This window comes from Dreissena polymorpha, chromosome 2, assembly GCF_020536995.1.
Source record: "Dreissena polymorpha isolate Duluth1 chromosome 2, UMN_Dpol_1.0, whole genome shotgun sequence".
NCBI lineage: Eukaryota > Metazoa > Mollusca > Bivalvia > Myida > Dreissenidae > Dreissena > Dreissena polymorpha.
This window is the reverse complement of record NC_068356.1, coordinates 68,679,220-68,696,061: the sequence shown is the minus strand read 5'-3', so window position 1 is coordinate 68,696,061 and position 16,842 is coordinate 68,679,220. Positions and strand designations below refer to the sequence as shown.

General features: G+C 34.9%; 1 protein-coding gene across 1 annotated transcript; it reads right to left on the bottom strand.

The window, feature by feature from the left end:
• Positions 1 to 1,838: 1,838 nt before the first annotated feature.
• On the bottom strand, positions 1,839 to 16,407 carry LOC127867474 (uncharacterized). The gene is made up of 8 exons (XM_052408632.1): positions 16,374 to 16,407; positions 13,927 to 14,643; positions 12,274 to 12,419; positions 10,800 to 10,970; positions 9,098 to 9,133; positions 8,533 to 8,628; positions 5,882 to 5,972; positions 1,839 to 3,372 (listed from the first exon to the last, which is right to left on the bottom strand). Exons 2-8 carry the CDS (start codon positions 14,612 to 14,614, stop codon positions 2,042 to 2,044), a joined length of 2,559 nt encoding a protein of 852 aa, XP_052264592.1. The 5' UTR covers positions 14,615 to 14,643; positions 16,374 to 16,407; the 3' UTR covers positions 1,839 to 2,041.
• Between the last annotated feature and the right edge of the window lie 435 nt (positions 16,408 to 16,842).

The window sequence follows — 16,842 nt, the reverse complement described above, 5'->3', positions numbered from 1 at the left end:
ATGTAGGTCAAATAAGTGGTGTCCTGAGCACACTGATTAGCCTGTAAAGTGCGCCCAAGCTAATCAAAGACGACACTTTCTGATTGTATGGTGTTTTTCGTTTGAAGAGTCTTCAAAGTAACCTCGCTGACAAGGCAAATACATAAAATCACTTAAATCAAATAAACAACCAAGGAGTTCTAAGTTTTAACCTTGTGGTTTAGTAAACATCTAAAAGGGATCTTTCACAGTTTGTCTTTAATAGCTTAATAATGATAAATGTAAACATTGGATTTTAAAAGTTCCATAAAAAAAAGAATAAAAGTAAAGAAATAAAAAAAGTTATCCTCAACTGGGCTCGAACCACTGACCCATGGAATATACTAGCAAGTATATCATTTAGACCACTTGGCCATCCGTGCTCATACAATGAGAGATGTTTTTATACTTTATATAAGCAATCCTCATAGTATGAAAAAATATAACGACAGCAACAGAAATATCAAAATTATTAAATCGTTTAATTTTGTCAATTTACAAAAATGTTGAAAGGTTCACTTTATGTCTTCAGACTTGCAAATCAAGTGAGTTCAATACACTGTCAGATGTTACATCATGAATAACTTACAGGTTTAGTGGTTGCCTGTTAGCCTGGAATCAGTAGATTTAGGCACAGGACACTCAATTTCAAAAAATGGTAACAGTTGGGCTAAAAAGTAGGGCAACTAGCTTTTTCAAAGCTTGAAACAACTCACTCCAATTAAACATAGAATACAAATTGGCGACTGTGGATTAATTAGGCCTAGGAAATGATTCAATTCCGGTTCACAAGACATGATGCATTAAAAGTCTGTCGTGTTTGCAAAATTGTTGATAAATAATATAAAGAAAATAAAGTATTAGATACACATAACACAACATGTACATGATTCTAGGCTAGTTATTCTTGAGCAAGGCAACCAAAATTCTAAAGTTGCCAGCGAACAACTTCAGTGCCTTCAGCGCTTTGATTAACTGAGGTATTAAGCTGTGTCACTCACCGCAAGGCTCAGACGTGTCCAGTCTTCCCGATGTCTGGAAATCGGACATACCTGCCGGCTACCGGATTATTTGTGATTGAGGCATAAGTCTTGATGATTATAACATACGTATGTTCACGAGGAAAAATAATTCGCTGTGTAATACTTTCTGGAAATTTGCATGAACGTCTTATGATTGATAATAAAGCACACAATTACAAAACTTCGAATCCATGTACAAGTTTTGATCCAATCGCTTGTGGGGTATCATCAAATGGGTCAGTGTAGGCATTTATACTCTTCCTAACTCGATTTCTGCATGGTAAGAAATCATATTTTTGTATTGCTCGGGATCCCGAAAACCTACCGATCAGGGTGCCCTTGAATAAAATTTGAACGATTTAATCCCGACAAAATGTCGAGCTAAAGCACAAGGCCAGAAGAGCTGGATTTTTCCCCCTAAAATTACATTCATATGCTTCTGGCTTATAAATGTTTCAGGCAAACCAAGAAATTATAAAAAAGATCAACATCAGATTTTAGACTGACAATATGTGTTATTTGCAACAACAACTACTGTTTTTAAGAAGCTATTTTTAGAAGCTAATTTTGAAATTAGTGCTAGTGAAATAGACAATCACCAGGAAAGTCAATGATTTTTTTTTTCAAGTAGCTCCATGAAGATTATTCAAGTAGCTCCACATGAGTCTCGCTCTGGGAAATCAGGGTTTAATGCATGTGTGTAGTGTTGTCTGCACAGGCTAACCAGGGACGCACAGGCTAACCAGGGACGACACTTTCCGCCTGGACTAGATTTCCGTTAAAAAGATACTTCAATAATTCATGTATTCAATCATTTATTTTACCTGACTGGTTAAGACTTTTCATATGGGGCAGTGACATTAGTCACCAAAAACAAAAATAACTAAATAGCCTAGTCTTAAGACCTAAATTAAAAACAGTTACCAAAAACTTTTTTAACTTTTCATAATGCATAAATTAATCAAGGGTTACTTATATTTAAATAACTTTGTCTTAATAAATCAATTAATATCAACAGTAACATTTGTAACAGAAGATTTGGACGTTCCCTTTCTCTTCTTTGCCTTTTCTTTTTTTCTTTTATTTCTTATTCTCGTTTTTGGTCTCTTTTTCTCGTTCCACCATTCATTGTTAAAGGCCTGATGATTGACGTCCCCATCTTCCTGTACTTCACTCACATTCTCCCCCTGCGATAACTTTGACTTTATTTTATGCAGTTTCTGAATAGAAAATAAATCATCTGGGTTACTACTGTCATTAGTATTCACCTTGACATTTCTATTCCTGACATCTGACCTGCTTAGGCCAATATCGCCACTCTCAAAGGTCACTGACAGGTCAACTGCAGACCTTGGAAAATCCACCTCAGTGAAAGTACTGCTTTTAGGCACATTTTTGTTTAACTTTTTATGCTTGTTTCGAATACCTTCATCATAATATTTTCCCAAAGTGTTCAATAAATCCTGATTTGATGTATGTCTTTTGTTTTTACTTTTAACACTTTTTGTCCTGACCACTGTTTCACTGATATTTTCCCCATCACCCATTCCAACCTTTTTGGATTCTTTATCTTTTAAATTTTCTGCACAGACATTTGTCTTTTGCTTTTTCTTATTTTTAATCTTCACGTCTTTTTCATTGTCATCTGTCTTTTGCTTTTTCTTCTTTTCCATCTTCATGTCCATTTCATTGATATCGCTTTTCACCGTTATTCTCAGATTATCAAAGTTGTTCCCACCATCAGGATTGCTTGATCGACCTTTCTTGAAAGAAATAAACTCAGGCAACTTCTGTTTCTTAGATGAAATAAATTCCGGCAACCTTTTATCTGTCTTGGACGTAAGAAATTCCGGCAACCTTTTCTCTTTCTTGTATGAAATAAACTCTGGCAACATTTCCTCTTTCCTTAAGGGAACAAAATCAGGCACCCTTTGCATTGTTGACTGAAGAGCAGTTTTCAACTTTTCCAACTTGTCCCCACAATAACCCGTCTTTAATCTTTTCGACTCGGGTCCAATGTGTCCTGAATCCATTTCAATAGGATAAATGTCTATACAACTGGTGCTCTCATTAGAAGGAACACTTCTATCCAGGTATTCGCTTCTATTATCAAATTTCTCTTTATTGTTCGGAGGCCTTGGCAGATCTGTATCTCCATCCAGACTTCGTAATTTTCTTAATTCATATAATCTTAAATTGCTATTACCACTATCCTTCTCCATGTCTGTATTGAACTCGTCCCTGTTTGGACTACTAAATCGTTTGTGTTGTGGAGCATCATACTGCCGTCTCCGCTTTGACCCCATTTCTTCCCAGCCCTCATTCCTCCCACCTACAAAAGAGGCGTTAAATTGTTAACCATTTCTGAAATTCCCTTTATCATATTGATATTATATACATTATATACAAATAAATTTATTGGGTTGCAACAATATACTTGAATGTGTTTTTTATGTGAGGGTATTTAGTAAAGATATATTAACTGTGAGGGTATTAAGTAAAGATATATTAACTGTGAGGGTATTAAGTAAAGATATATTAACTGTGAGGGTATTAAGTAAAGATATATTAACTGTGAGGGTATTAAGTAAAGATATATTAACTGTGAGGGTATTAAGTAAAGATATATTAACTATTAGTCCCTTATTACCAACACTCCGTGCTGGTTATTGATCTAAGAATAAGTGTCAGAATCCACCTATCACCTTTATGTTGTGGAAATGAGTTGCCAGTTTTTGACCTCCACGTGTGATCTTGACCTTTGAGGTAAGGAGACACGTGTTACACATAGCACGCCACAAACTGCTTGTCATACATAATTTGAAAATTTAAGTGAAGTAATGTCATATAAGGAACAAGAGCTGTCACAATAGGATGACTTATGCCCCCTATAAACGATTGGTAGAAAATATGAGCTTTTTTCGAAACCTAAACGCAGATTTTGAAACCTAAACGCGGACCCTAAGTTCAAGGTCAAGGTCACAGGGGTCAAAATTTGTGTGCATATGGAAAGGCCTTGTCTATATACACATACATGCCAAATATGAAATTGCTATCTGAAGCCACATAGAAGTTATGAGCATTTTTCGAAATCTAAACGCAAAGTGTGACGAACAGACGGACCGACAGTCCGATCACTATATGCCTTCCTTCGGGGGCATAAAAATGTCTTAGAATATCAAAATAAATCAGAAAGCCACATAAATTAGAGAGCGGACACCATGCTTAATCCTTGAAATGCCTAAGTGACGCCGTGACCTAGTTTTTGACCTGGCATGACCGATATTCGAACCTGACCTAGATACTGTCTTGATACAACTTCTGACCAAGTTTGGTAAAGATCAGATGAGAACTACTTCAATTAGAGAGCGGACACCATGCTAAATCCTTGAAATGCACTTAGTGATCCCGTGACCTAGTTTTTGACCCGGCATGCCCCATATTCGAACTTGACCTAGATATCGTCTAGATACAACTTCTGACCATGTTTGGTACAGATCGGATGAAAACTATTTGAATTAGAGAGTGGACACAAAAAGTGTGACAGACTGACAGACAGACTGACAGACAGACAGTGCGAAAACTATATACCCCCTTTTCTTCGAAAGGGGGCATAAAAAAATGTCCTGCATTCCTGGTGACCATATATTTGAAAGGAGAAGACTCATTTTCAAACAAGGCCCAGATATGTTTAGAACAAATGTTCTTGGTAAATTAAAGGATGATTGGAAAACACAAAAATTCACTTGTAGAGATGTCTCAAGGTTTCACTATAGCTTGATAAGGAAAACTGCCACGCCTCCTGGCGGCCCTTTATTAACTAATGAACCAAAACCATTTTAAAACTTTGCCAACATATCATTTTAACACATTTTTGTGAGTGAATTTTATGAAGATAGAAAAAAATTCAGGAGTTTTCACATATGCACTTTCTTTAATTTTACATAGTATTGGCCCTGTGTGACCTATTTTAAAACTCTGTATAGTCATAAGTTGGACAAATGCTCTTTACCAGTTCCATGAAAAGTGGGCAATAAATGAACCCTCTTGAGTGTTCACAATGTAAATGTTGACTACATACTATCAACAACTGACAAAAAGTGATCACAAAAGCTCATTATGTGCCTGTTTTTCTCAGCTGAGCTAAAAAGTTAGAATGAGACAAAATTATTCCTAATTTAATTCTCTTTCATTGTTCTCCTCACCCCCCCCTTCCTAGTTTAATTCTCTTTCATTGTTCTCCTCACCCCCAAAACAACCTTCATATCATATCACATTTATACTGCATGCACCCTGCTGTAGTACTAGTCACAGAGCAGAAAAACTTCATCTGTATTAATCCATAATCAGCTTTGATAAAACAACAGACAAAGACAATAGGGGGCAAATTTAAACCATGGAGGGGCCAGTAATGGGTTAAACTAAGACAAACTTACTCACTTCATCAAATCCCTCGTTCATCTGGTAGCGACACACAAAGGGCGTGCTGACAAGGGTTAAACTAGAACAAACTTACTCATATCATCAAATCCCTCGTTCATCTGGTAGAGACGCACAAAGGGCATGCTGACATGGGTTAAACTAGGACAAACTTACTCATATCATCAAATCCCTGGTCCATCTGGTAGCGACACACAAAGGGCATGCTGACATGGGTTAAACTAGGACAAACTTACCGTACTCATATCATCAAATCCCTGGTTCATCTGGTAGAGACACACAAAGGGCGTGCTGACAAGGGTTAAACTAGAACAAACTTACTCATATCATCAAATCCCTGGTTCATCTGGTAGAGACACACAAAGGGCATGCTGACATATGTTAAACTAGGACAAACTTACTCATATCATCAAATCCCTGGTCCATCTGGTAGCGACACACAAAGGGCGTGCTGACTCGCATGAACTTGTTGCTTCTCTCCTCCCTACACTCCTGTTGAATACAACTAAGAATGATTCAAATCCATATGAGCCTTGCTAAGTGAAAAGCATGTGCGCAAAGTGTTGTCCCAGATAAAAGCCTGTGCAGTCCCACACATCCTAATCAGGGACAACACTTTCTGCTTTTATGAAATTTTTGTTTACAGAAAGTCTCTTCTTAGCAAAAGTTGAGATTAGGTGGAAAGTTTTGTCCCTGATTAGCATGTGCGAACTGCACATGTTAATCTGAAATGACACTTTACGCACATGAATTAAACCCGCTTTTCTCATATGTTCATCATCTCATTCTACATGGCAAGTATTATTCACTTCTTAGGCAGGTGTTCTTTTATGTTTAACTATACATTTTTGTAATACTTAGGGTAGGAGGAGGGAATAAAAAATAAATTTCTTTCTAATGTACACTTCATATGTATTTTTTACCAGAAAACTTAAAACAATTAGAAGCCTTTAAATTCAGACAGTTCAAATTACCTTGAAAAAGGAAATGGTCTCAAATAAATCTTTAGTTCATGCAGATAAAAAAATATATATAAAAAGATTGGGTGATTTAAAAGCTTGCATGACCAAAACTAATACAGAATGGTGTAATTGTTTTTATATGTATGGAGTAAAATGCAATTGAATAATGTGGTACACAGTTTTGCATGTGACCCAGAATCCAACTCTGTGTAGATATAGTCAAGATAACCATTCTGGCCATGTTTTATCAAGATTGAGTCATAAATCTGGTTTCTACGATAACTAGAGCTTTGTCACAGACGTGACAAAAACCCCCACATGCCGCATTGACACAGAATATTTTGCAGGTTGTCTTCACAAAAAACAGCGAACACTATGCTCAATGTTTAAAACGCACTTAGTGACCCCGTGACCTAGTTTTTGACCCAGCATGGCCCATGTTCGATCTTGACCTACACATCATCTAGATACAACTTCTGACCAAGTGTGGTGAAGATCAGATGAAAACTACTTGAATTAGAGAGCAGACACCATGCTAAATGTTTAAAATGCACTAAGAGACCCCATGACCTATTTTTTGACCTGCCATGACCCATGTTCGAACTTTGCCCAGACTACATCTAGATACAACTTCTGATTAAGTTTGGTGAGCTCGGATGAAAACTTGAATTAGAGAGCGGCCACCATGCTCAATGTTTAAAAACGCACTAAGTGACCCTGTGACCTAGTTTTTGACCTGGAATGACCCATATTCAAATTTGACCTAGACATCATCAAGATACAACATCTGACCAAGTTCGGTGAAGCTCGGATGAAAACAACTTGAATTAGAGAGCGGACACTTAATTCGGATTGACAGACCGACCGACAGACAAGCTCACTCTTATTATACCCCCCTAAACTTCAGACAGACGGACAGACAAGCTCACTCCTATATACCCCCCTAAACTTTGTTTGTGAGGATATAATAACAAGATTTGACCTGACGACCTTATTTTTTGGACGCACTTAACACCGATTCCATTTTGGCCTTGATATTCTCATGTTGAATATTCTTACTATATTTGATAAAGATTGAGACATATATAATGCCTCTACAGGGTAAACAAGATTTTTCTAAGATTTTACCTGAAGACCTTGTTTTTTGAAAATGTGAAAAAGAATAAATTTTACCTCATTATTTTCAAAATAAACTTTCTGACCAAGTTTCATTAAATTGAGGATAAAAATATGGCCTCTTGAGTGATAACAATTTTTTTTAAGATTTGACCTGGCTACCTAGATTTGACAGATTCAAACTAGGCCTTAATATTGTAAACATAAACATTCTTTTTTAGATCTATGCTTTTGAGAGGAATCACACAGAAATAAAAATATTAAATATATGATTATTTTAGTTTGTTTTTTTTTGGTAAAAAAATTGAAACAGTTTTCCCCTTTAACAATTATGACAAACTCTAGCCTTATAGGAGTGTACAATTTAAGATTACAATTACATAAACCATGCCAGAGTAGTGTCATACAAAGCACAACATTAAGTTATTGATTTGAAGTATTTTAAGCTTACTAAAAGCATTTGTCAACTTTAATGTGAAGGTTCAAAAACAATTTAATACTATGCCAAATTTGATCATCATATCATTAATTATAATATGGCTAATCCTGTGATTACAAAATTCCAATTTTCAAACATTTCAAATGTGCCTTATTTACTTTTACACTTATACCATTACATTTCAAACTCACAGGGCTTTTCTATGCCATTTTGAGAAAAAAAGCAATTTCAGGATTGGGAATTTTTTCGTGTGAAAAGTACACTGATTTGGGAAAAACAATAATTTAATAGAACTCTTTATTAAAATTAGAAGAACAAAATCATATAAATTACAGTTAATGTTATATAATTCATCAGATCTAATTAAAATACAATTGAGATATAATATTCTTAAGACACTTGTTTAAATTGTTATACATATATATATTTTGTAAATTGGAACAATAATCAAAGTGGGATTTTTTTTGGCAATTTTGATTTGGGAATGGGTCAGTTTAACGGACCCGTAGATACGCCAGGAAAAGGCCTGACTCACATGACCCAAATGTTTAGTTTCCCCACAGTTGTAGCACGATAAAGCTATCCTCCTCTTCCTTCTTGAATTTGGTTGTTGCAGTTTCCCTGACTCCGTCTGAAATCATGATAACTTTTAAAAGAACAAAACTGTGAAAGAAGTCTAAAGTATAAACAAAATATTCTGACTTGAAATTGATTAACATTCCAAACATTTTAGACAACTACCATTGAGAAGCTCTATTCAAATTAAATGGTAAATACATTGTTTTGTATTTTGTTATGATCAGTAGAATACTTATGACAAATTAGCTGCTATCATGAAAAAATGGGTCTTATACCATAGGTGGCCAGGGTGGCTCCAGAGCAGCTAACACATGCGCACATACTGGTCAAAAGCTACATAGATTGCTTATGAGACAACAAATCCTTGCATATCTTTATAGCAGACAGTGGAGCTTCTGACAACCAAGCATTATTTCTGCAGGCGGATCTGGAGCTATGCTGGCTATGAATGATATGGCATAAGATCCATTTTCGCATGATGCAGCTCATATGCAAGTCTTAGTGAAAAGGTACACACTTACTGTTAAATGAAACTGCCTCCATACATCAGGACATTTCTGAAAAACAAACAACAACAACAACAGATTACCATGTACATTGTATTTTCAATCACTGAAAACAAACTGCTCAAACAGTAAAACAAAATGATAGCTACACAAAAAATATGATACAACATGATCATCAACCTCATGGGTGCCTGCAGTTGTCAAAGGTTAGCTAAAAGAAAACTCAAACTCTGATAGCTCGTCTGATTTAACAAGACTATTGCCAAACAATATATGTCCCCTACCGGCTCCACCATTGTCAGAAATTTCACCATTGTCAGAATTTAAAAAAATATTTGTTGCCATAGCAACCAGAATTATTGATGTAGGACCAAAATGAAATGACGTACATAATGTCCATATTGCCATCTATCCATGTTTCAAGTTTCATGAAAAAATATGAAGAACTTTATAAGTTATCGCAGGATCCAGAAAACCACAATTTTCAGCAGTCTTTCTAGTCTATTTGTTGTCATACCAACCAGAATTTTTGACGTAGGAACAAAATGAAATGATGCGCATATGAACTTTAAAAGTTATCACAGGATCCAGAAAAGTGTGACAGACAGACTGACTGACACAAGCGCAAACCATAAGTCCCCTCCGGTGAAACCGGTAGGGGACAATAATAAACACACCCTTCACAGTTAAAGTATTTTAAATTTTATATTCAAGTAACAATAACAACTTATTGTTAATGCTCTTGGTGATATTTTGTTCTTTAATTATACCAACTTCAGTACAAATGGTAATTTTGGTATTATATGCCTGTGAAAGAATATTGTAATGGGTATGTGCAATTATGTACCCAGGAATTAAGAAGACCCAAATTGGCACATTTAAATATTTCACGACTTGAATTTTTTTAATTTCAGGATTTTATGAACTACTTTTTCCACATAAGACCCGTAATAGTTTTTTTGAAAACAACAATCTCTCTGGCTTATCTTAAAGCCTGCAACACTATTTTGAAATACAACAACAATTGCTGCGAAACTGGATGACAAAATGTGCTTTTCCAGCAACAACGTACAATTAACCTCAATGTTCAAAGTTTACAAAAAACAAGCGATATGTTTAAGAAACACTATGTCCCCATATATCTGACCTTTTACCTTGACCTTTCACCACTCAAAATGTGCAGCTCCATGAGATACACACGCATGCCACATATCAAGTTGCTTTCTTCAATACTGCAAAAGTGTACATTAAATGAGCGATTTTGGCCCATATATTTGACCTTTGACCTTGAAGGATGACCTTGACCTTTCAAAATGTGCAGCTTCATGAGATACACATGCATGCCGAATATGAAGTTGCTATCTTCAATATTGCAAAAATTATTGCAAATGTTAAAGTTTGCCCAAACACACAAACCAACCAACCAACAGACAGGGCAAAAACAATATGTCCCACACTATAGTGGTGGGGGACATAAAAACGTTTCACACTCTGACACAAGCAAAGTGAAAATGGCAATATGCAACTCACAGTTTGTTAAGGTCTGCTTCTCATCAGTATCTTAGGGTTGGAAATGAAGCCTTTAAAACTTGAATAAGTAAGAAAGGTCTTCAATTTAATATGATTTTCTTATGGACTACAAATCAGCAGAATGTGTATATCCGCGCAGTAAAGGGTTAAACATGATACTGAATTATTAAGTTTTTCTGTCACTTACCTTCTGGTCATGCCCATTCATATTGCAGCGGAAGCACACCATGTTGAGACGTCTGGGTGCCTTGCAACCACGTAAGTCATGACCAGGCTCCTCACAGTTGTAACAGAAAATGTTCGGACATGTGCGACTTGTGTGCTCCGAATCTGAGCACAGTGAACACACTGGCATCTTCTGCAAAGGCGAAAATGATGGTCACATATATGATAACAGCATTGTACTTTTTATAAATGGGTGGCATATTATTCATGACTTGTTTTACTTTTAACAAGTAAAGCCCCAGGCAAATAATTATAAATATGTCTTTATATAAAAGGCACTTTTTCCAAGTTTTTGGTAAATTTACAAAATAAAAAAAAAATGTTTCAGATTCGCAAATTTTTGTTGTAGCTATGATATTTGTGAGGAAACAGTAATACTGAAAACATACCATGCTCTACAATATCCATTATATGCATCTTTTGACTACTAGTATTTAAAAAAATCCAGAAAATTACAAATAATTGAAAAATGATTAAAAAATTTGGAGAGTTCTGTTGTTGTCGTTATATTTTGGGATATTTCGAGGATTGCTTTCATAAGTAATACAATACATCGCCCATTGTATGAGCACGGATGGCCGAGTGGTCTAAGCTATAGACTTTTACTCCAGGGGTCAGTGGTTCGAGCCCAGTTGAGGGTTACTTTTTTTCTAACTTTAATTTTATTCTTGTTTTTTTACTGGAGCTATTTAAATCCAATGTTTACAATTATCCATATAAAGCATTTTATGACAAACTTCAATACATGAAAAAATCTGTGAAAAAGCCCCTTAAAATATTGTTTGTTTACCTAAATTTACCGGTATCACTTATCACCAAAATTCTTATATTAATAATTTGGAGTGCCTTCTGAGAGCTTGCCTATACAATTGAGAGCCAGAACAAATACATAAACATAAACGCAAAATGTGACGGACAGACAGACAGACGGACAGTGCAATCACTATATGCCCACCTTCAGGGGCATAAAAAGTAATATTTTTAACAAAAATCTGATCAAAATTTCCCCCAAAAGATGCAACATTTTTCCAATCAACACAATTATTGGTTTATTGAGTTTATTATATAGAAATATAATTTTGTAGCACTTAATAATTTACATTAAAAAAATGAAGTTACCATGCACTTAACATTGGCCAATAAAACATAATAAATGGAATCTGTTATTTAAAATCATATTAATAATGTTTTATTTTTTTGCAATTTCACGGTTTATCACGCTATTTCTCTTAATCGAAATGGCACAGCCTATACAATAAAATGCAAACAAATCACTGGCTGGTACATACTCCCGTTCCTCAAATAAAGCAGCCTCTGGCACGGAAGGACTCCATAAACTTTTAAACAAACACACAAGTCCTGTCCAGTAGTAGACTTGGTGCTAATGTCTACCAAAGAATGAACAAATTGCATGGTTGTATGGTATCTGTTCTTACCTTTGGTTGAGGGCAGTTTTTAGACAGATGTCCCACTTGGTTGCAGTTGTTACAGCGCAGACCCTCCTTGAAGTAGCGACCTTTTACACCACCTTTTAGCTGGGCACTGTGACTGTCAGCTGTACTAATGGCCCATTTATCTTCATCTAACAAGCAGAATGATGTTGTATAATTTATAAACTGTCTACAATATTAAACAGCCATCTTAAGATTATCCAAGTATTTTTGTTTATATGATATATCTTAAATCAGACAAAATGTTTTACAGAGGAAAAGAGTCAGAACATACTATATAACAAAATATAACCATTCCCAATACATTGGGGCATAACTGAACTAGAGCTTTGTCACAGACGTGACATATACCCCTACATGCCGCATTGACACAGACTATTTTGCAAGCTGTCTTCACAAAACAAGAGAATCTAAATGGTGATTTTTAAGAATTATTATTTATGGCCATTTTGACCTTTGAACTCTTGAATTCTTTCGCATGACACTCCGTCCAATGACTGTGAACAAAATTAATGTACAGAGTCATTTTAAAATCTCACAATGAATGACATAGTTATGTCCCGGACAAGCTCATTTATGGCCATTTTTCACTTTTAAACTCCAAGTGCGACCTTGACCTTGAAGATATCGACGTAATTCTTTCGCATGACACATTGTCCAATGATTGTGAACAAATGTACCAAGTAATTTTGAAATCTCACAATGAATGACATAGTTATGGCCCGGACAAGATCATTTACGGCCATTTTTGACCTTTGAACTCACAATGTGACCTTGACCTTGGAGATATCGACATAATTCGTTCGCGCGACACACCATCCAATAATGGTGAACAAATGAATTATGTGCCAAATGATTTTAAAATCTCACAATGAATGACATAGTTATGGCCCAAACAAGCTCATTTATGGCCATTTTTGACCTTTGAACTCAAAGTTTGACCTTGACCTTGGAGATATCAACGTAATTCTTTCGTGCGACACACTGGCCAATGATGCTGAACAAATGTGCCAAATGATTTTAAAATCTCACAATGAATGACATAGTTATTGTCTGGACAAGTTCATTTATGGCCATTTTTGATCTTTGAACTCTAAGTGTGACCTTGACCTTGGAGATATCGACGTAATTCTTTCACGTGACATAATGATGGTGAACAAATTTTCCAAATGATTTTAAAATCTCACAATAAATGATAAAAGTTATGGCCCGGACATGCATTTGACCTTTGAACTTCAAGTGTGACCTTGACCTTTGAGATGTTGACGTACTTTTTTCACACAACACACCGTCCATGATGGTGAACAAATGTACACGTACCAAGTTATTTTAAAATCTAACGATAAATGACATAGTTATGGTCCGGACAAACTTTCGGTTTAAAACACACTAAGTGACCCTGTGACCTAGTTTTTGACCCATATTTAAACTTGACCTATACATCATCTAGATACAACTTGTGACCAAGTTTGGTGAAGATCGGATGAAATTTCTGGACAGACAGACAGACAGACAGACAAAGTGACTCCTATATAGCCCCCATTACCAATGGTAATGGGGGTATAAAAATGTGTAGTGGGTATCAAACAAATAAACAATTTGAGTAGTTTACTAGGTAAGTAACACATTAGTACATACTCCTTGTTTCAGCAAACAAATCAGTCTGCTCAACATTCATCTCCAAGTTTGAATCATTCTCTGACAGTTCCCCAAGAATGCCATAAATATCATCACTGTCACTACTGGTACTCTCTGATGATGACACAAAAATAACGTGCGCATGATTGCTTTTGTCAAAATCAGTTCTAGTTTTTGCACCATATGCTGAACCAACTTTCTTTTTGTGTTTTCTGTGTCCAAGCTTTGATTCTTCTGCAAAGTTGTCTGATTTTGTTTTTGATAAAATTTCAACACACTTGGATCCTTTACATGTCATGTTTTCTCGATCTTTATTGGCTTTGTCTTCATTGTTTCTTTTTTTGATAGCATTTGAATTTACTTTATTTTTTCTGTTGACAAAACATAATTCTATTGCATCATCACTGACAGCTCCAGTATCATATTTTTCCCTTACGCATTTTTGCAAAATAGTGTCTACAGTTGTAGGTAAAGAAACAAACCCTGATGATTTTTCACCAATTACATCATAGGTGAAACTGTTAACTATAAAATCCTTATTTTCCACTTCTGCATATGAAGAAATATTTGAAGCGTCTGGGTTGCTTTCAAAATGTATCTGTGAATACAGTGCAAACTCAATATCTTCTTGTGAATAATCTAACTCATCCATGCCTGAATGTTCATCGCCATGCCTGTCTTCTTCCATGTTTTGATAAGAAATTGATTCTTTAAAATCTAAAAGAAAAGAAAATATAATGTATCAAAATCCCATTTTTTAGCTTTAAAATTTAAAATTTACTGAAAGTAATTGTAAGCATCTTCTATGTTAGAAAATCGTATGTACTTCCATTCTTATTGTCTTCATACATGTAGGCAAGTTTCTCATTCCCATTTGTTTGCAATAATTACCTCACAATAATTTATTTATTGAAGTTTTTCCTGATTCATTTCAATATAAAACTGCCAAGCCATTTTTTTTCAAAACTTAGCCAAAATCCCTATTCTCAAAAGTATATATTTTACCAAAATGACTGCTTAACATTCCCATTGATGTTTAAATAAAAGATTTAAATAAAAATGAATCATTCAAATTATCACAATATTCAGCTCTACGCAAATAAAGAGATTGCCCTATTTTGCCATAATTACATAGGAATAACCCATTAGGCTACACACATCTTTCATACAAGGGTATTGTTTGCAAAAAATGGTTGAAAATTACCCAAATTGACTTTGCTTTAAAACTGGAATATACGGGATTATCGGGTAATGATTAGCGATATCAACTGTATAATATAAAGAAAATGAAACGACTTTATATACGCATAGTCAAACAATAGTTATAATAAGCTGATAATTAACAGAACAACAATTAAGTGTTGATTATTGATGTGGCTTCAAAACTACTAATTGTCTCAGCTAAAATATAATAGCAAAAACAACAAGCAATTATAAAGCCTTGACCACTCGTGGGTGCGATAACAGCTGCCTAGTCTCATTAATGTCTCGATATTAAAGGGAAAATAATTGTACATAATTACGTGACATTGTTTATGTGTGAAATACATACACAACGGGCGGGAAACAAACTTACTTGGGGACACATTTAATATGCTTATATGCTAATACGTGTTGTCGTAAAAATAAAACCCAAAACAAATATGTTTGTTGATCGTTTAATATAAAGACAATAATCATATGGCGCAATAAACGCACACAAAGTAACTTAAAGTACTTTAGCCGATTCTAAAAATGACAATGGTAAATGATTAATAGCAATTTTATTAATACATGCCCGTGATAATAGTGTTTTGTTTTTATAAATTTGATTATTTTTTAATTTGCATTCTTTTAAAATAATTATTATTTCTATCCGGTTTACAGCAATTTCTCTAGAAACGGATGTTTTTTTATTAACTATTTTATCTATTTTGAATCCGCGCACATTCAATTAATTATGATTTTAAATATTATATTTTTTCTTTAATTTTTTTTTGACTAACTAATCATTTTTAAAAGATTTTGATTTGAAGATGCACATTGACTCGGTGTCATGTCGAACATCGCGACTTGCCTTGGCATGTCTCGGCGGACATATGCTAAGCTTTGCGGCGATATGCGACTTGCCGCCGCATACTGACGCGGCTTGAACGGCCGAATCGGCATCGAATCGTTGCGACTTGCCGCCGGGGATCGCGAAATACGTTTGTTCCGCGTTGGCTATACTGTAGATAGAATCGCCAATCATTAACATGTCACTGAACAAAAAGTAACCTGACAGTGTCCGAAACTATTTTTATCCGAAAATGCTGAGACGCTTAACACAGGGTCATGCGTGTTGGACAATTGACTCTAACGCTTCTTAAATTTGATAAAATCAAAATATAAGTTCATACAACTAGAACGCATATAACTTCAATATATAGGCCATTTAAATGTCTCTGTAAACCTAAATTGTTACTCACGTGCCAAGTTTTCTGTTGTTGTTGTTATTGTTAGTCGTTGTCATTTGAACGCTGTATTGTTAACTCAACAACGAAATACCTCAGATACCAAAGATAACTTTTTAAAAATCTGTTCGATACTATAATTAGAATGATCATCGCTCACACTACCATTTTATTTGAGGGTTCATGTAACATCTTCTTGTGCAGAACGCAGTAGAATTTTGAGGCTAAACGAGTTAAATGAGGATTTTATGTTTTTATACGGCTAAGTTAAATGACCCTTTGTTTTTTAACACGTTGATTTATTGTTTTCAAAATAATATACACTTGGAGACGTTTCTAACGCAACACATATTCAAATCAATATAGCTCCCTTATTTTAGAACGTATTTTGTTGAAAATTGGACTCATTCTATGTCAACACATATCTAATACATCATGTAAATTTAATTGAAATTGATCAACATTATAATATCAAACATTACAA

Excerpts from the sequence above, each read along its gene's own strand:
- LOC127867474 (XM_052408632.1), bottom strand. The coding sequence starts at position 14,614 with ATGGAAGAAGACAGGCATGGCGATGAACATTCAGGCATGGATGAGTTA. Across the intron at positions 8,629-9,097 it reads GGAGGCAGTTTCATTTAACA|ACGGAGTCAGGGAAACTGCA; the intron begins GTAAGTGTGTAC and ends TCATGATTTCAG. Across the intron at positions 3,373-5,881 it reads CCAGGGATTTGATGATATGA|GTGGGAGGAATGAGGGCTGG; the intron begins GTAAGTTTGTCC and ends CCTCTTTTGTAG.